At 41.5% G+C, this 22494-nt stretch overlaps 1 protein-coding gene across 6 annotated transcripts in view; it reads left to right on the forward strand.

The window, feature by feature from the left end:
• The window catches only part of EBF1 (EBF transcription factor 1), a 267099-nt gene that overhangs the window by 149456 nt on the left and 95149 nt on the right, over positions 1-22494 (forward strand). For all 6 annotated transcript variants that reach the window (XM_077186463.1, XM_077186464.1, XM_077186465.1 and 3 more), the window contains exon 7: positions 20661-20742. In XM_077186463.1, coding sequence (XP_077042578.1) covers positions 20661-20742 — 82 coding nt within the window. The remainder of the gene's footprint in view (positions 1-20660; positions 20743-22494) is intronic.

The raw sequence follows: 22494 nt of genomic DNA on the forward strand, positions 1-22494 counted from the left end.
TTCTTTTTTTTTTTTGAAAGAACACATGAAGAATTGAATAATGTAGGTTCTAATTTTATGAGGCACAAAAATTTTTGAACAGTCAGCAGAATCCTTCCTCAGCTGTTTGGAAGCTTAAGAGGTTTAGAAAGTTCTTCCTTAGAGATAAATAAGCTGTCAATTCATGATGAAGAAAATCAAACTTGCGCTGTTGATTTTGGCTGTGGTATTTGCAAAAGTATGAGAGAAATTTTTGCAGTCATAGAGTGCTCCATGTGTTAGCATTTAGCTTTCCAATGCCACATTGTGCCTCTGATAGCATTTCTAAAAGGTAAACAGAAATGTCAAAATAATGAAAATAAAAGATTAACCATTCCGATTTTTGAGAGTTAGAAATCAAATCTGTATTGCAAATTAATAGAAAGCCAGATCAAGTTTCAAAAGCTTCTTATTGCACCATTGCCTGGCATTTTTTTTTCTCCCTTCTTCTGAAGGCCTTTTTCAGACTTCACCAGATTTAGATTGTGAAATGTCTAAACAGAGGATCTAAACAGAAACCTGGGAGGTATAGAAAGTATGCCAAAAGCAAATTAGTTTACTTAGTTCATGACTTTAATACACCCTTGCAATTAGCAGAGTATTTCCTTTGGACTGTGGTCTCAAGGTATGTGTTTCTGTTCATGATAGTTTTTTTTTTTTAATTTGCTGCCTTTAAATGAGAAAAACCAAACTCCACAGTTCTGCCTTTCTGGGTCCATATGTACCAGGAGTTTGATCATGTTTGAGTCACAGTTTAACTCCCAATTCAGCAACTCCAAATGCATGGGCAGGTGGGAGAAAAAAGGCTGAGTTAGGACCTGGTTACAAGCAAAACAGAATTAGGGTGTAAAATCTGCTTGCCAAACCCCTCCTTGATATACCAGTTTCTCATGGGGTGTGTTGTTTTCCATGTCTTGTCTTCTGCTGGAGAAAATACACCTTTTTGGCTGAGTGAAATATTGAACTCACGGTGGTAAACATTGTTGAAGGTGCCAATCCCCTTGGAGCTGCATATATCCTAAACCATTCCTTCCCCTACATATATCCTAAACCATTCCAGCTGCTGGATGCTTTATCTCTCTGCCATCTCCCCATTTCCATCAACTAAATTCACTTTCTTCTCACTGCCAAACCTTCTAGAAACAGCTTCATTTCTACCTGAATCTTCCTGAGCTGCCAGCATGGTCATCTCTTCCCTCCCTGGAAAACAACTGCAACCCACCTCGGAGCTGCCAAATTGGCACCCACAATTGCAGACTCTTGACCCAGCCCCTCTCGCTCAGATACTGATCCTGCCCACAAACCCCCCACAATGGCAGCCTGACCCTGGCTGACACAATTGCCCCTTGTGTTTGCCAAACCCACAAAATTATAGGGGTCGTGCAGGAAAGGGCCTGAGGTGGGTGGGTTTGTGCTCCCCGTGCTGTCTGTGACACTGTGACCCTATTCATGGGCACATCCTTGCTGCAGGACCCGGCAGCCTGTCTGCAAGGCATTGCTTTAAATTGTAGCCTTAAAAGAGCCTTTTTTAGATGCAAATGAAAGACCAAATAAGAGCTTAAAAAATAAAAAAAACTCTGCAACATGTATTAAGATTAGTAAGAAATGTCTGAGCTGCTTCTGTAGTTCTATAATTTTTCTGTGTTCGGTCTAAATCTTTATTTCTCATGCATGCATGTAGACTGCCATGCACCCAAAACCAGTCTCATCATTTATATTTGTACGTGAGAAATCTTCAAGCTATCAAAGATATGTTTATATTTGGCATAGAAGAACTATCTGGTGGTCATTCAGGTTCCAGCCCAGTTTCTTTTAATAGATGGTGGTGTTTTAACTTTGTATTCCAGTTCTACCAGTGGGAGAATGGGAGAAATTATACATCCTCATTTCCAGGAGGTGATCTGTGGACTAATCAAACAGTGTTTATAACACATGTTCTAAAATGTAAATTCATATAAATAAAAGTATGTGTATTTATGTGTGTTATATTTATATACAGTATAAATATATCTAAAATATGGGTGCACATGCATGTGACTGTGTACATGATAGACATGTAAAAGATTATTTTATTATTTTTCTCCTAGGGTGTTATTCATTTACACGTGTGCCACTGAGTGCCCTGGCTTGGCAGCAGGGTTTGGGGATCTCTTCTCCCAGATGTGTTTCTCTGCAGGCCCCCTGGCTGTGTGCTGGGGCAGGATGCAGCAGTGCCCTGCTCCTTACAGGGAGGTTTTCTCTGGGCTTGCTAACACAGGGAAATTTACTGGCATAATTATACCTGTATAATTATGCTGGAGTAGTTATACTGCTCTAACTCCCCTGTGAATGCTCTTGTGCTGCAATAATAGTGCCCATATGGGGACTTACTCCAGTATATCTCTACTGGAAAATATCTCCATGTAGGCAAGTCCTTCTCCAGGGGCAGATTTTGTAGACCAAGGTGCTGCACAGCCCTTGGGGACCATTGGTTTGTACATCGTGGTTGGCTTTTGGCAGGCATGTTTTGTGCACAGGAAAAAGTTGTTTAGGATTCCTACCAGAATCTTTAAAAGGAAAAAAACATTTTCTTTCAGCAATATAACATTTTTTTTTTCTTCTGCAGTCTCTTTATTTATTTTTTTAATATCTCTTAATATCTAAAAATACAGATGTAACTTCTGACTTTTGGGTTCAGGAATTTTCTTTTTAGATGTACTGAGGATCAGATATAAGCCATGTCTGGAAGCAATACTTGGCCAACAGCTGAGTGTGTGTGTATGTGTGTGTGTTCATCTATCCATGATTCATTCTGAGGGCTGTTTTAGCCTTCATAAAATATTCATGCTGGTTGTGCATGGTTCTATAATTGCCATCTCAGGCCTTGAATTATTTATAGGTTGTACTGTTCACATAGTCTCATTTACTGATGGAACAGATAACACTATACAAGAGGATCCCAAACACTCTAATGCCTGTTACTTTGCATTAAGTAGTGGAATTATATTACTGTAGGTGTAAAATGCTGGCCTTTTTCTCCTCTCGCTTTAATATATCATTTTTGTATTTATAATATGCTAATTGTTGAGATGCTGTTAAGCCTCATAATTCCTGCCGAGTTTTGCAGAAATCAAGATGTGGTTGAAATGATTTAGCTCTTGATCCCAAAATGATTGTTCTAAATCCACCCCCCTTCCTTCCCCCGGTGTTAGCACCCAGGGTAATTTATTGAAGTGATGTATGAGTACACATGCATACCTGAGCTCCTTTGTTTTACACTATTGATCAGTTTGTGTATCTTAACTGCTACAAACATTCACAAGTCCAGCTAATGCAGACATTCACCAAGTGTATTTTCAAGTTTGTTGTAGTCAATTAAGTGCTGACTGTGAATTCATCATGAAAAGTGATCTTATTTCCATCAAATTTCCTATTCATCTCTTCTGTGATTAATTCTGTCAGCTTTTCTGACCTACTTTTGACTTTATTTTTCACTGAATATGTGGAATTGCATCAGTTTAGCTTGGACATACAATGCACTTGGAGTTTTCTTTGCCTGCTCAGTTTTTGGCTTATTTGCATTCTGAACCAAGTGCTAATTTTGGTGGAAAATGCAGCTGAGTTAAGTTTTATTTTAATTTTTGTAAATTGTTCTGTTTTTCTAATTAAAAGAAATAATTATTGGAGTAGAAATTCAATCACTAGCAGAGCCATGCACTGGAATACTTTCCCTTCTTTTACCAAAATCTCTTCTTTTTGTGAAGTCACTTATTTTCCTCCCCTCTGAAAGGAGAATATTGACATTTCCTTACCTGGCTTGATGACAGTGGGGACTAAGTACAAAAAGAGGAGAAATGGTGTCCTTGCTGGAGTAAGGAGGTGCAGTGGGACCACAGGGGAAGGGATGGCTGCTGAGCTGTGTGGTTGCACTGGAATATCCCAGGATATTGCTCTATCCCAGGACAGAGCACCCCCAGCCAGGGTCTCTCTGGAGCTGCTGCTGGCTGGGAAGGAGAGCTGGCTCAAGCCCTTCATTTCAGTGCAGCTCATCCCGTTGCTCACACAGGGATTAGGAAGGATGTTCTTCCAGCTGGGTTTCTGTTTCCCCCAGGGAGGCAGTTCCTGATCTCTGCTCCAGCTGAGAGGCTGGGGATGCTCCCGTCCTCTTGGGCCACCCCTGTGTTCCCAGCAGGGATCAAAGGAGATCCCCAGCCTGGAATTCAGGCTCGATTCTGCCTCTGGTGCCAGAGGATTGAGTCTGGTATTGGTGGTGCTTTGCTCCCTTGTGTCTCCAGAGGGATCCCTGATGTTTTGGGAGGGAGGAGCCAGACAGGTGAGGTGCAAGAAGGCAGAGGTGGTTGGTGGCTTAGCAGTGATTCAGGTGCAGCATCAACTGCTCAGGGGAAGTCTAGGGGCTGCAGGGGACAGAAGAGGTGATAATGGAAATTTTACCTCTCTCAAAGCAAAGTGTGGGCAAAGGCAGCTCTAGAATGAATCTAGAAAAAAAAATAGAGCAAAAAGAAATGTTTCAGCAAAACAAAACATTTTGGTGAATAATAAATTCTTGAGGAAAATATGTCGCTGCCTGAGCCCTTATTTTTCTTTATGTTAAATCATTGTAAAATAAAACTTGTGACATTCACCATTCTGTACAATGGGCTGAATTGAAAAGAGCTGTGTTCTTTTCTGTATGATTTTGTGAGACCTAAGGGCCCTCAGAGAAGGAAACAATGTTATTGTCATGCAGATTTCTCTCCTTTTCAAGATTTCAGAGTTTCCATAAATCCCTTACAACAGGATGGTTTACTTCACATGTTTTTAATGCTTTCTCCATCAGTGCCTGTATGGTGACTTCTTTGCAATCTCCACTTATCTCATTGAGTTTTAGAAGTTTTTAGAGCTAAATGTGTTTGCTGTGCATGCAGTCAGTGCCAAGCTTTCATGTTGGCACTCAGCTTACTTTTTGCTTTTCCTGCCCATTTAAAGATTAAGAAATGTAAGGAAAAAAAAAAACCCAAAAGGGTATGAAGCTTTTTCTTTTCTGTCATATGTTTTGTGGTAGTACCTGGAGACCTCTGGTAGGTCAGATTTCTATACAAATCATATTGTGCTGCCCCACAAAATTTTTGACTAAAAGGAGTAAAGATGGTAAATGAATGACAGGGAGGAGAATGGGATTAAAAGAACCCAGGTGCTGGGGGTGCTGTGCAGCTGACATTATTTGATTATGGTGATGCTGTTTATTTGGGCTTCACTGCTCTAATAATTTGGTTTTGGTCAGGAATGGTGATCCCAGCTTCTGCTTGCATAGGTGTTGTCTGAGAGTTACTTGGAGGATGGGTTTGCACCATATAATTTCTCTGCTGGGTGCTAGAAATACAATATTCCTTTTAGAGAAAATGACATGTTTTATTAGGCAATTACTAAGTAAATTTTCTGCAGTGAAATTGTTAAAATGTGTTGCCCTGGGTTTTTTGGGTCTTCATGACCTTTAGCATTTTGCAAATGATGGGCTGTGGGGACACTGAGGCACCACTGAGCCTTAACTGATGAACTGGTCTTGCTGTTGTGGCTGATCTCAGACTGTACTCCCAAATAATTTCCATCAACAAGAAGTAGTGTGTAGAGTTCAGGAGCAGTGATGCTCAGGCCTTTCAACAGAATTTTACCATCTCTATTGCTCTAAAGCTATGAAGTGCCAAAAAAATCCCATACACGACCTAGAAAAACAAATTGGTAAGTGTGGTTCTTTCAGTGATCCAGCCTATACAGAATAATTTTCTTAGAGACATTTAAAGTCTATGAAATCCTACATCGTTTCCCCTTTATATATCAGAAGTCTTTAAAAATATCTAAGATTTTTTTTTTAAGCCAACAATACATGAGAGAATCCTAGATGTGTGTGACACCTTTTAGAAAGTGTCTTTGTCTTTATCTATCTGTATGGTACCTGTGTGCTAGAGAAGTGTCATGATCCCTATTTTAAAGATGGGAAAAGAAGACAGAGAGATTTAAAGGTAGATTTTTAAAGGTGTTTTGACTTCTGAGGATGCAGTAAAATGTGCAGGAGGACTTTTTAGAGGGCTTAATTGCAACTTTAGCAGCCTGAAAGCGACTCAGCAGCTTCCAAAGTGTAGCAAGCACAGAAAGGAATGTAGGTCTTCGGTCTTCGGTGTCCTGCTCTAGTGCTGTAACCATGGGATGGCCCTTCCAGGGTGGACTGATTTTGGAAAATAAGTGTGACTTTCTGCTGCACTGCTCTTCAGGATTCTGCTTCAGCAGGACATGGAAGCATTGAGTCATGGCTGCCGAGATTAAGTGAAGAGCTTTCACTTATGAACTTTCTCAAGATGATGTTTTGTCACACTAGAGGTTTTTCTCTAAGAATGTTTTTTGTGCTGGCAGACCTTCAGACATGATCCTTTCCCACAAATCTTCCTTTTTTACAGACTGTCATTTCCCAACAGCGGCAATAAAAGCATCCAGAGAATTCAGTCAAATCTGTCTCTCCCAGGCTGGCTGTGAGCTCATCCCCAATGTGTTATTGTGTGTATTCCAGGATGCTCTGTTCCATAAGGAATCTGTTACTGTAATGGAATACAACACTGTAAAAGAGACCATATGGGCAAAACTGGCCTTACTATCAGGAAAGCTTTGTTATAAAACAAAAATGGGGGTCCTGGTTTGTGCTTTGGTGAGAGTCACCTTTTCAAGAGGTGAGGAGCTCAACTGTCAGGGGTCCTTTCCTTATCTGTCTTCTTCTGCTGCTGCTGACAAATCTCTTGAGCTCCATAAAAACTGGTTCCAGTGGCAACTTCCCTCCTGGCCAAAGTGTACATTTGCAACATGCAGTTTTATTACTGCACATAGTACTTAATGCAGTTGTATGTAGATCCAGATGTTTTTCCTCAATCCTGAACCTGCCACAGCTGTAACCAAAGTAACCAAAAGATGCCAACATTTTCCCTGTTGCTTTCCAGTGCTTTTTTTTCAGAAAAATTGGAAAAGGGTTTTAAATGTACATGTATATCACATATACATTTTTAATATACTCTGTTACTTTAAGTTATGCTTTATTCATATTGTTTAAAAAAATCAGTTTTGCTCAAGAAGTAGTAAAGGAAGTATTGGTGCTGTGCCAGTCATCTGCAGTTTAGCATCACATTCTGCAATACAACTCTGTGGTGTTTCATTTCTGTTTCAAGCTGTGATTGGCTGTGGAAGCACTAAGAATGGAAATATACAGGTGTTCAGACTAACTGTAAATCAAACCCAAGATCTGGCCCCACCTGTGTGTTGTGTTGTTATAAATGATAGTATCTATAAACTTGGTTGGCTTAAAGTGGTGCGAGTGAAATTGTAACGTGATACACTCAGGAGATGTGTTTTTGATAAACTTGCTGAAGAGCTGTTTATACACCCCTATAATACTGTGTGGCAACTTGTGTTCATCTCTATATGTGTCTGACTAGTTATGATGTGTGCTGATAAAATTTAATGACTGGACTGAAAAATATTGAATACATTAAAATGTATGAAGTACACCTGTAACAGGTACCAAATTCTGTATATTCTATGCCATTCCCATGCCCAGCCTGGGTGTGCACGCACATGCCCACGTGTGGCTGTGGTCCCCAGTGTGCAGTTTATAGTTGGGAGAGAAATCATCCTCCATCATTCGTCACTGCTGAGCTGCAGCAGACCAGGCCAGCACATCATTTGTTAACAGCGACAAAGCCGCGCTCATAAACGCCGACATGTTACATTAATTTATAGGCACTGAGTGACTTATTAAATGTGACGTGTGAAATATAACAGGGCCCGGTATGGATGATTAGGTTTTGGGCTTTGAATTGTTGACAAGGCAGGGGTAATGAATTGCGGGACACAAGCTAGTGTGTTTCCCCCTCATTAGTCAGTATTAGCTGCATTAATAGTAATAATTGGATATATTCATCATTTAAAATGTTTTAATAAATGTTTGGACAGCACCTGATCTAGGCTGTCAAATATTAGACTGGAAGGTTCGTGATGGGAGAAAAATTATGCCGTTCCTTCTGCAGAGATTTATACAGCCTAAGGGGTGCCATTTGCCAATGTCCTTTAAGAGGTAATGGGTGGGAGAGAGTTTGGGAACAGACAGTGCAACAAGAGAGAAACCAGCCTCTCTTGCACTTCAGGAAGACATTTTCAGTTTATTCTAAAGACCTCTTGGGCCCGAGCTCGGGTCTCCAAGATGGGGTCTGAGCTGGTTATTTCTGGTCAGATGCCAACCTCAGGTGAGAACTTCACAAAAGGTGTGCGTGTTCACATCAGAATTTGTTTCACTCTTTCACTGCTGCAGACGGAATGTTGCTCAGGGCTCAGGAACTTTCCAATCTGGGGTTTTGGCTTGGAGTCATCATTACTTTGAGCTATTAACATATTTAAAATTCCAGAAAATTTTCTGCCTGGACACCTTGAAAGCATAAGTCTCTTTGGGATGAAGGAAAGGTGGTGTTCTGTGGGTGTTCTGCCAGCTCCACTTCCATTCTTGGTTTCTGTATCTCAAATGCATTATTGCCTACAATTTGATACAAAGATTCCTTTGAAAAAAGAAAAAACCCTCTTTTTTTTTCTTCATTATTTTGTGATCTTTTGAAGTAGACTTTAAAAAATAACCTAAAACTATTACCAAGGAATACAGAATGTATCTGTCTTTTGCTTTCAAAGTGACATGTAGGTGAACATTAGAATGTGCCTTCTAAATGACAGGATGGAGATCAAGAAAACCATGTGCAGGTTCGAAAAAAGAAAAAAAAAAGTAAAAAAAATCTCAATTTAAAACTTGTGAGACATCACTTTGCTGTAACCCGTTACGTAATGAAACCCATTTTTTAAAAGCAACCTTCAGGATATACAAAAGCAACAGCGAATGGAGTCATTGGCACTGCATCACTAGGCTGACAATTTTATTTTCAAAGATGAGTCCTCTAAGGAAAAGCCTCGCTAGTGTGCGAAGCAGCGTTTGGTGGCTCAGTGGGAGGTTGGCTTCCCTTTCAGATGCTGCTGAAGAGGTGTCACACCAGGGAGTGCCGCCTTGCTGGAGGTGCCGTCTTTCAGGAGAGACACAAAGTCAAGTGTCTGACCACCTGTAGTCTTAACAAGTCCCAAGACGCTTTCTGCAAGGATGAAAGTGTTCTCCTCAATGTCCTTGCAAGTTCCAGGTAGCTGCTTCTACTGAGAGTCAGGAATCTTTAAGATGAAGGGATCTTCACGCTCTCTTAAGCACAGCGAGCCAAACCTGCCTCTTTATATCCATGGACTTTGTGTGAAGAGTTGGTGGAGGACTCAGAAGATGCCAAGGGTAAAGCTGGCTGTAGACAGGAAATGCTGCAGCTCCAGGCTGGCAGAGAGAGGCTTCCCTGCAGGAGCAGTGCAGTCATTTTGTGCTTGTCGCAGTTATTCTGCACAGTGGAAGAAATCTCAGCAGATGAAACTTTGTCATTCAGTTGTAATCAGAATGATCCATACTTCCCAACTTGGAGTAATATTATTTCATTTAATAGACTCAAAGTCACATGCAATTTGTATGTGACAGTGTACATTTAACTGTATTTTTAGTCAAGCCCTGAGCATTATATTGTCAGGGGTGTCTGTTAGTTGGTGGTAATTGTTGACAAGTTGATGTGAGGGTATTTCAGCATGTTGTCTAACATGTGTCTGCTGATGAGTTTGTCATTGGCACTGCACAGTATTTCTTCAAATTTGCTCTTAATTTTTTATTTGGAGATTAAGCAGAGATGTAAAACTTAGAATCGTAGAACCATTAAAGTTAGAAAAGACATCCAAGACCATTAACTTTGACTGACTACCACGGTGTCAACTAAACCACTGAATGTCTTGTCCAGTCATTCCTTGGACAGCTCCAGGGGTGGGAACTCGACCACCTCCCTGGGCAGCCCTTTCCAAATCTTTGCCACCCTTGCAGTGAAGAAATTCTTCCTGATGTCCAGCACAATTGCTCTCAAAAGAAGTACAATGGAACATAAAATAGAGTTAGAGTTGTTAAGAGTTGTTCAGTACTTCCTAGTCCACTGAATTCTAACTTCCATTGGTAAGATGTAGATGAACAACACCTTTTATCTTTCTGCCCTGGCTGCTTAGCAAGGTTTCTTAACTGCTCATTGTAAAGTTTCCATTGCTGATGCTGTCCTCTGCAACAACACAGAAAATTCATAATTCTGAAGTACTTATCTAGTACTTTGTTGACCCTCATGCTCTGTGTTTTGTGTTTGTTTGGGTGTAAATCTGACTAATCACAGGTCTCATCCCTGCTTTCACACAGAAGGGCATCTGAGACACAGACATCAATAAATACAGGGGAAATCCTAAGTCTTGTCTGTGTTTTAACACCATGGAAGTTGTCTGTAGCTGTTCCCTGTTCCCCTCTGTCAGGTATTTAATGCTGTGCCTCTGCCCTAACACTGCTTTTGTTCTGTTGAACTCCCTCTAAATGTGCTGTTTTTCATAGTTCCCACCAACAAAATACCACGAGCATGATTTATTTTATAAATGTCTTAAAAGTGCCAACTCATGTCTTTGCTTTGCTCTGGTTCTAACTTGTCACCAGCATCCTGATCTGAATTCCACTCCAGTTTTGGGGTTTTGTCCTTCAGCTTGGGTACCCTCACTGGAGGGTGGGCTTCAAGGGCAGGAGAAAATACTCTTGTTAGCTGGATCACTTTTCCCAACTGGTACAAGAGATAACTTTGCAGCTGCAGCCTACAATGCCTTTCCCACATCTCTCTGACACAGAAAAGGGCATCAGCAAAAGTCTTTTTCCTACATATTCAAGGCTCATTGCTTTAAGAAAAGCTCTGAAGCACTTAGTCCAAAACTTGTGATATAAGCAGATATGATTGGATTGTATGTGCTTGCTGCAGAGGTCATTGTTCCTGAGGTTAATTACTACCTTTCAATGTTATGTTAAAGGTAGCAGACATATGCAATATTTATTGATGACATCTTCAGCAGTACATATAGGGTGAACCTTTCACCAGCAACCAGCACATCAGAATCTCTTTTTCCTTTCCTCTTTCAGTTTTTCCCCATTTGTGGTAAATCCCAATGAATTTTACAGTGTTTGGGTTGCTTGTCCACACACACCCACACAAATCTGCAGCATTTTATACTTCAAGGCAGTTCATGATCCCCTTCAAGTACCCCTGGCATGTCTTCTCTTGTTGAACCACTGCACACACAGCTCAAAGTGCCTCCGCCTTTGCTCAGAACAGCCTCTTGCTTCCTTCCAGCTCTCAAAATAGCCCCTACACTCCGGATCCTGTGCTCACTGCCAGAGCTCCCTGCTGCAAAGGAAACGAGGGCTTTATTCTCTTAAATATCAAGAAACAATGGGAACCCCTGGATGGAATGTCCAGCTTGTGGGCAGGAGCTGAAGGCAGCACTTGACTTTCTTCCACAACATTTTTGCACTTGATCTTGTCTTGTGTAAATAAAAATGTACATTTGCATGTATATTTTTTTTCTGGACAGCTAATTCTAGACTCACCCCTACTAGTTTATTTAAAAGATTTCTTTTAATTGTTGTTTTGTTTTCTTTATTTAAGAGAACCATAAAAGTGTAAAATCACATCTCCCAGCAGCATCTCTGTCATAGTGTCCTTTGTCAGTGACTGACTGGGTTCCCAGATCATTTTAGTTTTTAATTTATTAAAAGTTGGCTTTTAATAGTTTAAAGTTATTAATTTATTGTTTTTTTTCCCTTCCCCCACATGATGTCCTTTGCTGCTGCTACTTTACTTGAAGCAAACATTTAATGTGTTCTTTGAAGCATAAGTTGTCTTAGGAGGGGATGCAATCAATCCCAAATACTTCTCTGTAATTACTGAGGTGGCTCAGGTGAGCTAAGTTCCACCCAGGACTGTGTGAACAGAAGATTTACAGGCACATTTTAAATTTGTCCATTGCTGTTGCAGTTCTCTGGAGGATTTAGTGATGCAGAAGCTGAGGTGTCATCCCAGCAGTAAATCCCACAGTCTTGCAGTGTAGATCTTGTTGGCAGTGATCCCAAGGCACTGGAGCAGCTGCAGCCAAGAACCCCTAAGCTTGCCCTGAGTCAGCATCTCATGGGCACACAGCACTGGGAAAAGTTCCTGCATTTCTCTGGAAATCCTTGGATTGTGTATTTTTAATGTTTTTGAGACATGAATTTACTCAATAATCAATTTCTTGATCTCATGTTCTTCTGACTCATTAGTGGTGTATACCATAGGTTATTGTAAATAAGAGATCTAACAGCAACTTGGTTGTTTCTCTCTCTTCAGACCATCAGTCCTACACATAAATCTGGTCAAAATAATTTCCATGTCAGTCTAAGCAGACTTCCTGCTCCTTTTTATTTTTTATTTTAAATTTTTATCATAAAGCATCTTCCACCTTAAAAAAGACATCTTGACAAAATGAAGCAGGTTCTGAGCCAGGTCCTGGGAGGTTTCACCATTATAAGATCATGTCTACACCTGGTGTAAATGCTGGAGGATGCATCTGTTCAGATGGGGCTTGAGTAACACTTCATCTTCTGCTTGTGCAGAATTTTTTCTCAGTACTTTGGGGGCTCCAACCTGTCCTTTAAATGGCCTCAGCCCCTGGGTTTTGCAGGTTTGGGTGATGGCACCAGTGTGTCAATATAACTTAAAGATATTCTTGGGGTCAGATCATTTGAGGAATCAGTAATTATTGTATGTGCAGGCAGATTGCACACAATTTTATGTGCAGGGGATTTACATGTGCCTGGTCCAAGAAAAGGTGGGAAATGTGTGTCCCCCACATGAAATATTTACCATGTGAATCTTTATAATTTTCTCAGTAAGCTGATGAAAGAAATATGTCACAGATACCCCCAGCTCGAGGTGAAACACTTTAGGGTTTGCTGTGAGAAAAGCAGCTTCAGAGGGCTGGATTAGCCCTGCTCTCCAACACCCCCTGACTCTGACACCTCTGCTGCTTTTTGGTGCCCATGCTAAAGTTACAGGAGTTTACCTTAAGAAGGCAGGGAGGCAAATGCTGATATCATATTGCAATAAAAGCACTGCTGTTATCTGTCAGCACTTACACTGAACAGAGGCTCTTTCTGCTAAAGTATGGCTCTGGCAGGGCTGCTAATTCACTGGCATTGTGTGAACTATGACAGACCACAGGGCTGGTTTGTCGTTTTTTCCAGTGACTGAAGTCTGATGTCTTCAGTAAAAATTAAAAATAGTTAACTCACTTTTATGCCCTAGTGTTTGAGGAGTGAAACAAGGGCAAAATGGGGAAAGACTGAAGGGAAAAGTGGTTAAACTGAAGCAAATTGATTTATTGTTACTGTTTTACTATTCACAATGGTTGTGATCTACCAAATACCCTGTATTTCCCCTGTACATAGATAGCATAAACTTATTCCAACTTTTTTTTTTTATTTGTGATAGAAAGGTAGCTGCAGCTCAAGTGTAATAAAAATTTTAGATACTGGAGCTGGGCACAAGTAAGGGTATATAGGAAAAATTCAGATTTTTCTCTACTTTAAAGGAAAAAAAAAATTAAAACATCAGGCCTGGGGGCAAAATTAAATTACAAAAAACTGAGCATTCAAACCTGCCTCTGGACTATTCTTAATTCTGTTTTGTGATGTTGTTTTTCGGTGGTGTTATCTCTTTCTTTTCTTATTAAAAGTCTGGGCAAAGAAACCAAAACAGTCTCTCTGGGACTTTAACTCACTCACTGGAGAAAATGCCAAACACACTTTCCCAAACTACTCTAAATTTCTGTGATGCATTATAACTCTGTATCAGGGAGCTAGAGGAGTCCAGAAGATGCAAGATGAAAAATTGATATGCTGTGCTTAGCTGTGCAGAACACACAGACCTGAGGAAAAGTGACTGGGAGCACTTGCTGAAGTGAGCAATGAGTAATTTAAGGCTGGTTTGGGTGGTCCTGCCTTCTGATTTGGTGATTATGTGGGTGCCTCCTCAGCTGTTTGCTGTGCTGAGCTGAATATTTACTGTATTGATAACAGCAAACCCTGGCAGTGCTGGGGCTCCGGCAGCAACAGCAAGTTCACAAAAAATTATTATTATTATTATTATTATTATTATTATTATTATTATTATTATTATTATTATTATTATTATTATTATTATTATTATTATTAATTTCGGCACTGCCTGAAAAATTTCAGTCAATAGGCTCTGACTGCTTGAGCTTTATTCTCTGCATCATATTGTTTTTCTTGGTCCTTTTCTGCAGTTCAGAAGGAAGATATATATTGTCTAGTAAATAATTTTCCATGCCTTTAGTTTTGGTGTTTGTTTTTTTCTTGTGTAAACCTGTGAATTTCTTACAGTCCCACAAATGCAAAATTCATATCTGATTTGACTTCCATTTTAAATCAGTAAGAGCATTGAATACACAGAGAACAGATTTGGGATTGTTTTTTTCATAATTAGGATGTTTGATAACTCAAGAGATTATGTTTAGAAGAGAGTTAGATGGCTGTATCTGGTGTTTAATTTCTCTTCTGCAGAATAAATTTCCTGTTGTAAAAATGCCACAAAAGGTAGCTACTGCTGTTTATTGACTAAAGAGGCAAGTAAAATCCAGCTGTGAACATGTGGGTAATAGGAGGTTTTCTTCATGCCTATATTTGATTTCCATGCTCAGCCTCATGTTGGTAAATATCAGTGTAAGTCTCAATTATTCTTTTGTGAATAAGGTACCTGACATGATCAGGGAGCTTTATGTGAAAAGGCCTGCAAGGAAGAAAAACCAAAAAACCAAAAGCAGTCTTCAAGTGAAGTTTTAAAATGTTGGAAAATTAAAGAAATTATCCTTCAAGCATAAGCAAAACCTTTATTTTAGCCTAAGTTTGGAATTTTGCCATTTTATAATAGGAGTTTGGATAGGAAGAGTCAACTTGCAAAGGGAAAAGGATTAACTTTGTCCTTCTGAAGTTTCTAAAGGGACATTTCATAGATCATGGAATGATAACATCATGGAATGGTTTGGATGGAATCTTAAAGCTCATCTCATTCAATCCCCTGCCATGGCAGGGACACCTTCACTGTCCCAGGCTGCTCCAAGCCCTGTCCAGCCTGGCCTTGGGCACCTCCAGGGATCCAGGGGCAGCCACAGCTGCTCTTGGCAACCTGTGCCAGGGCCTCCCCACCCTCACAGGGAAGAAGTTTTGCCAGTACCTAATCTAAACCTACTCTATCTACCTTTTTATTATTTACTTTTCCAAATAAAATAGCATTTTCTCTATATTTTTATTTGATTACTGAGTAGATCAAGTTGTCAAGAGTTGCAGGAGAAGTTATAGATTGACAAAGAGAGAACTCTGTGAAAAGTGCAGAGAAAACCCTGCAGAAGGAAACAAAGCCCTGTCAGCCTTGGTGACCTCTGGGCTCACCTCTGTACTGGCTTTGGTTCCTCTGGACATGCCAAGTTTTCACCAGAGCTGAAATACCCATCAGAGGTTGTTTGAGACACTGTTTTTGTAGCATCACCAGGCTGACAGCCGAGCTGGATGTGCTCAAGTTATGTGAGTGGTACCTTTGTCTCCACCAGTACTGCTTGTGTATTTAAATTTATGCACATATTTAGTACTCTGCTGAATTGGTGTGCCGTACAGAATGGGCATGCAATCCTTTTATCTGATGGAAAGTTGCTAATTATTGCCCTGGCCCTGTGTATTTTGGTTTTACTAATTTTACAAACCCACATATACTTGCTGCTGTGTTTCATCCAGCAGTCTGAAGTTGCCCTTTTTCTATCAAATGTGTTTACAGCACAGAAAAGGTGTGTTCTGTCAGTTTTGTTTGCCCCAGCCAGGTCTGAGCTGTATAACCAGCACTCACTCTGGATAGCCACTGGTCTGGCTGACCTTGGCACCATGACAGCTGTCGTATTTTCACATGGAGGAACTGTTCTTGAACAACTTCTCCAATGTATCAGGAACAAACAAGCTTTTCTTCAGCATCAGGAATGCAGCAGGTCTTCTTTCCAACTATTTTTTTCTCCTTCCACAGACATATTTATTGTGGCAATGGCAAGAAAATCCTACTGCTAAGCCTTCGTGTTTGAGTTCCTTTAAATTTCCTTCAGGGGAGTGACAGAAGAGCCAACGTAGATCATGTCAGAGCTTGCTTTCTTTAATTTAACTCTTCAGTTATTTTTAATAAACATCAGTATTAATTTGTAGTGGCAAGAAAAGCAGGAAGGCAAAATCCTCTTACATCTTCATTATTTCTATTTCTGCTGTGGGTTTAGTTTAAATCCCTGTGGTAGCGGCAAAGAGCAGGATGCTGCTGGGAAGGTGTTGCACAAACCCAAAAGGTTTGGTGTGTGATGGAAAATGAGGCCAGCAGGGAGTGGCAGGGAATATTTTAAACAAGTGGAGTGACTTCCAGCTGGTCGTGGGCTCACCAGATCCATCAGTGGAACAAGGACAACCAGCGGACGGATGGGGCAGGAGTGAGGACTCCTGAGCTGGTTTGGGGAGCTGGAAGTAACAGTAGGAACAAGGCCTGGGGTAGAGTTCCTTCCTAGCTGAGGGTGAGAGCACAGCCCTACTGGCACCAACATCTTTTTCGAAATGCAGCAGTTTTGTTAGGGAAAAACCCACAACTTCATCTCCAAAAATGGAATTTCCATTGAATTGTGAGAAAAGGAGAGAACATTCCCAACAGCCAATAGCACATTTTTAGGGCTTTTGCATGGCAGACAGAAGTTCACATTAGTTTGGGGCCTAATTCAGCCCAGGGGTTTGTATTTAAGCAGAGGATGTATTTCTATTCTGGACCTTGCAGTTACTCAGGGATTTGTAGTGCATGCATGGCACAGATTAACTGCTCAGCAACTTCACTCTCTCAGCAGTTTTTGCAGCCTGCCCTGAGCAGCATCGTAGGACACCTAAATATAAACTAAACTTAACTGCTTTCCCCCCAAACTTCCCTTCCTTACACTCCAGCCATGTCTCTGTGGGGTAAAGGTGATGCATGGAATTCTCTGGTTTAATACCAATGCAAGGTTTTGTTCCTGGACCTGAGCTGACTTGCATGGAGCTGGATTGTGTTTCTGTGCTCCACATGCACAAATGCTCTTCACACCAGGAATGGTAGTAGTCAGGAAGAGAGTCAGAAAATATGTTTTGGTTGATTCATGAAAAAAACCCCAAACCTTCAATGGTAGCAATAAGGATAATTGATGACTGACTCCTGTGTGGCAGAAGAGCGGGTGTTCAGCAGTCACATAAGTTTGGAGAGAGAGTTGAAGATTTTATTGACACTCCTGTGTTTTGCACTTTTTTTTTTTCATCTTGGAAATGAATTTCAGACCCCAGTAGTGAGAATTAATGCTATATATCGTCTGTGGTTAGCATTAATGGTACACAGTCCTGCCAAATGCAGGGAAAGTTAGAATTGAAAAAAAATAACCCACTGTGAAGAAGCTCAATGCAAGCAAATGGGGATGGAGGTTTATGCTTACAAAGAGCTCAGCTCTTTTGGCACTTCTCCTGGACCAGTGCTGTCAATCCAAATCTGAAATATTTGCAGAGTGAAGTGTTGCTAATGAGCAATGCTGGCAGGACCGGGCTTGAGGTGATGAAGGCACCTGAACAATTGGTCTAAAGCAGGAATCAAGAGCCTGGGCTGAGCCCCATGAATCCAACTGCTCTGCTCTACTTTTGTCTGAATCTGTTCTCATCTTCCTTCCTGCCACACTGGGGGGGTTCCATCAGCTGGGGCTGTGGTGCCAGCCCAGGAGCTGCTCAGCTCTTGCCTGGATGAGTGTGGGATGCTTCGTGTGGCCGGGGGGACTCCAGCCCTGGTGTGTTCCCAAACAAAGTGCAGCCCCATCGTTTGTTTTGTCTTTCAGTAGAATTAAAATATGACACTTGGCAGAATGTGTTCTGTAAACTGGTGACTTTTTTTTGCTTAACATGCAGTGAGTGAACTTGGCTGTGTGAGCTTCGCGTTCCTCTGAAAATGCTGTTATTTTTGCAAGTTAATTTTTTTCTGGCGTTGGTTTAATTCAAAAGAAGTTTTGTTTGCTTGCTTGCTTGCCTGAGGTTCTTTGGTAGGTTTAAACAGATGAGCTTCATTTCTTCTGCAGTTTATTTTGGTGAAACTTCTGTAGCCTTTGGGGGTTATAGAACAGTGCAAATGGAGTTAGACTGCGAAACTTTGGGTTAGAGTTGTCCCAAAAAGCAAACTCTTGTATTTCAGAGTGACTTTCCAAGCCTTTGATTTGACATGAATTCAGAGCTTGTAAGGGGAGGGAAGGCCCAGTGTTTCTCCATAGAGCTTCACAAAGTGCTTTCCATCTTTTTTGGGCAACCCTTAATCAGCCCACCAACCTTCACTGCCCATTATTTGTGTGCTGTGCGAATACAAACCAGGAATTTTTAGCTATTTTTAACTTTTCCATGCCCCAGCTCCCCTCAGGCTGGGGTGCTGCTCTGGGGCTATGGCAGACCGGGTGGGCAGCTGCTGGACTCAGCCCTCGGCGCAGCCGCCAAAATCCTGCAGTAAGCCCAGGGCAGCGCCAGCTTCTCCCCAAAGAGTGAGTGGCTCTGAGAGGTTTTGCCACATAGGGGCCTGTTTGAGGCTGTAGGCACCAGCTGACAGGGATGTCTTTGCCTCTGAACAGATGGCCAGGCTTTTTATTTCAGCGAGCAATCTCGTGTGGAGGGGTGGTCTCCAAATCCTGCCAGGGTTTCGCGAGACAGGGCCAGCTTAGGGCAAGAGGGATCTGATGTCTGTGCCCTTCATAGCTCGTGAGCTAAGTGATGAGCTGTTGACAGGAAAGCCATCATCTGAAGTGTAAGATCCCCAACTCTCCCCACTTTTCGTTTTTCTTTGGCGGAATTAATGCCCTATTTGCTTGTCTCTCAAAATCCATTCTGGCACAAGTACAAACCCTCGCCTGGTGGCAAGCAGTTGTCTGGATCCGAGATGCCAAGATTTGTGCTGACAGCTCCTTCTACACAATCTGAGTCAGGCTGTCACAGCTGGCCATTAGCAGCTTAAAAAGACACACATGTACAGCAAATAGCACCACCTTTCCATTATTGAATATCAGAACCTGCTTGATTGAGAAATGCAATGACTTGCACTGCTCTTTCCTTTAAACAAACACTGCCTCCAAACCCCTGTTCCAGTGCAGTGGATGTTTATTTTATGTGGACTGCTTGCTCTTATTTAGAAGCTCAGGCCTAGAAGAGACTTCCTGGGCCAGGAGATCTAGTCCTTGATAATCCCAAGCATCACATTTGATAATCCTCCTCATTACATTGCATTTCTTTAATGAAAACAGTCCCTCGTAGTTTCGATTTATCATTGCAGCCGTTTGCCTTGTATGATTTCCTTGACATGGAGGAACAGGCAGCAAAACTTGCCTTGTTTGAGGGGCAGCATCACAACTGGAGCAGGGCAAAGAATGCTGCTCATCAAAAAGGGATTTTCTGAAGCTGTTTACCCTGCAGTGTTGCCTTTCTTGGTGACAGTCTGTGCAAATTCTGCTGACCTAGCATTCAGTTTGGGTGCTAAAAGAGGGCTGCTTGCAAAAGTTAACATTCAGATTTAAAGTAAAACAGGATCAAACTGTTCCCCACCCCACTCCTGTATGTGAGAACAGGGCAGAGGAACTTCTGCTTAGTCACTGATGGTTATTGCACATGTAATGCTGCCTTGTCTGGTTACACTGGGCTTTAAACTTGCTGTAGGATTAAACTTTGCATGGCTGAGCTTTAGTAGACCTTAGTCTGAAGTTTATTTTGGACAAAAGGCTGATAAACTTTGGCTTTCAGGGAGGAAGCCTGGAATCTGAGACCCATTATTATTCATTGACTTGTCTTTATGAATTTACAGTCCACTGGTGCATAACACTGAAGGAAATATTTTCAGTGAAATGTTTGCTTTTTTCTTTGGCTTTGTAAAAGGCAATGTCTTTTCTTAGAGATATATGTCAGGGTCATATAGCTACTTCAGTGAACTGTGTATGGTCAGGAAATAGACTGCATCAAAAACATTTCATTTTTCTATGAAGTCATTCTTTTGACCAAGGCTTCCCCCTGCTCTCAGGGATTTGGGCTCCACTAACCACTATTGGAGCATTAATTTTATGCACAAACTCGGTTTAATCCTGGGGGGGAGATTTCAACTGTATGGAACATTTTCAGTATTTTTGTATTAAATCAAAACTTGAGGGTGACAGTGAACTTGTAAAACAAAACCCCATTTATACCCAAGGGAATTTTCATGTCTAGCATTTTTCTGTCCCTTTTTTGCTGTGCTGAAAAACGTGTCTGTTCCTCATTGCTCTGGATGGCACAGCCAGCCTGGCGTGACAGAGGGACTGACTCTGCAAACTTTAATGGCTCTGACACAACAGAGCTATGAAATTAGTGTTTAAATTTTCAGGATGTTTTGCTAGATCAGGCCTATGTAAGCTCCACTCCTTCTTTGGTTGGGCAGGGGGGTGATTTGTCTGAGTAGGGAATACTGATGTTGATAAGTCTTTGTTGGAACAAATGTGCAGATATTGTATTTGTATTACTGTCATATTTATACAGACTACACCCTATTTATAAGACATTAATGTTCATTTCTCTTTCTCCACAGGTTCTTCTTGAAATTTTTCCTCAAATGTAACCAAAATTGCCTAAAAAATGCAGGAAACCCTCGAGACATGCGTCGATTCCAGGTCAGTCGGACACGCTTCCTCCTTTAAAAATCAGCAGCTGTTAGGACAGAAGTACTTTGACCCAAACTAACCTAGTAATTCACTGGAAGATGCTAAAAACATAAGGTCACAAAATAATGCCTGAGGACTTCTTGTCACAGCAGAATTGTCAGGAAGTAGTTGGGTTTTCTTGCTCTGGAAGAGAGCACTCTTGAAGATAATGTCATCTCCACCGGAAGGGAAAGCATGAAAAGGAAAAATCAAAATGACCTCTCTGTTGTTTTCAGCTATTGGGCTCCCCTGCTCTGAGATACTTCTCTCTCCATGGGGAACTATTTGTTTTCATGCAGACACCAAGTGGGCATCTTGTTTATTGGCTGGGGCAGAGGAAGGTGTAAGAGCAATTAATAAAATCAGGCATGTGTTACTCCTGAGCAGTGGAAAAGACTCATAAACATGCATCGATGGGATGAAGGTCTGTCCCTGTAGTGAGCACTTGGAAAAAGCTACCACTGGGTGTCTCTTTCTTGGGATGCTTTGGGCTGGTATTTCCCCACTGTTGCATCTTGTGGCACTGGGGCTTGGGAGCTGAAATATCAACAAAGCTTTAGATGGCCAAGGACATCTTGTTGTGGTCCAGCTGTGTCACAACTCATTTTTGGATGAAGAGCATTGCTGTGCCTTGGGAAGGTGGTCTGTACCTCTGCACTTCCCCAGTGCTGGCAGCAGAGTGGAGTGGTGGCAATGCTGAGGAATAATTGTTCCAACATTTGTATTGAAGACATGGTCTTTGACTGTGGCAATAATGCTTTATCTGGGTATATGCTGAATAAAAATATGGGATAGAAAGTCAAAGAACCTTCTCTTTTGGTGGGAGGAGTGAATACAGCCCATGGAGCAAACATGGTAGAATCTGTCTGTGGGGCTTTGCCTCAGGTTCTGAGGAAGAAACAAGAGATTTGTCCCATGGATCACATGGGTCTCTGGAGAAAGACAACTCCAAAATATATCTGCTTTCTGTAGTCACTCAGAACCTTGTTTGCTTCTTTTCCAGCATTGTTGCACTTCAGTACAAGTGTTGAATGTTATGTAAGTGACAATATTATTTATATGTAGAATGTCTTTTGTTGAACTGCTTAATTGCAGCAATGCTGGAAGGCAGAAGGGTGCTATTTGCCTCTGAGCAGGGAAGTGCAGAAGTGAGGAGTTGTGGCCACAGGGATTAAATTAATCAGTGTAAAAGCCAGCATTAGCATGGCAGAGCCCTCAGCTTCTCACCCCACTCTCCTCCCTCTGTCACGATTCTCCTGTGATTCCAGAGGGCATTATCACGGAAAGAGAATGTGGGAAAAGGACTCTCACCAGCACGGGGATTTAGTCCGAGCAGTCACCCCTGGGGCCTGTCAGAGCTTGCTTCACAACATGTACACTCTGCTGGGGCTGTGCTCGCCCAGGCTCCAGGCTGATTTTCATATGGAAATGCCTGTGCGTGTTCCCTCAGAACAGCAATCAGGGGCTGTGTCGGCGGGGAAGTAGGACATAGGAAAGGTTGTTGATCTCTTGACTTGTAAAGACATTCTGTCATACAAACCCAGCTTCACAGCAGTTGAGCTTTCCGTGTGTAAACAGAGACTGCTTAATTACACAGGTCATGTCAATTAGCGTGACCTCAGCATTTTCAAGAAATTAATCACTTTCAGCCGAGCAAACCACTCCTACTCTCATATAGGGTGGCATTGAAGCTTGCAGCGTTCTCTTCAGTGCCCAGGCTTA

The sequence above is a fragment of the Agelaius phoeniceus genome, chromosome 15 (assembly GCF_051311805.1).
Source record: "Agelaius phoeniceus isolate bAgePho1 chromosome 15, bAgePho1.hap1, whole genome shotgun sequence".
Taxonomy (NCBI): Eukaryota; Metazoa; Chordata; class Aves; order Passeriformes; family Icteridae; genus Agelaius; species Agelaius phoeniceus.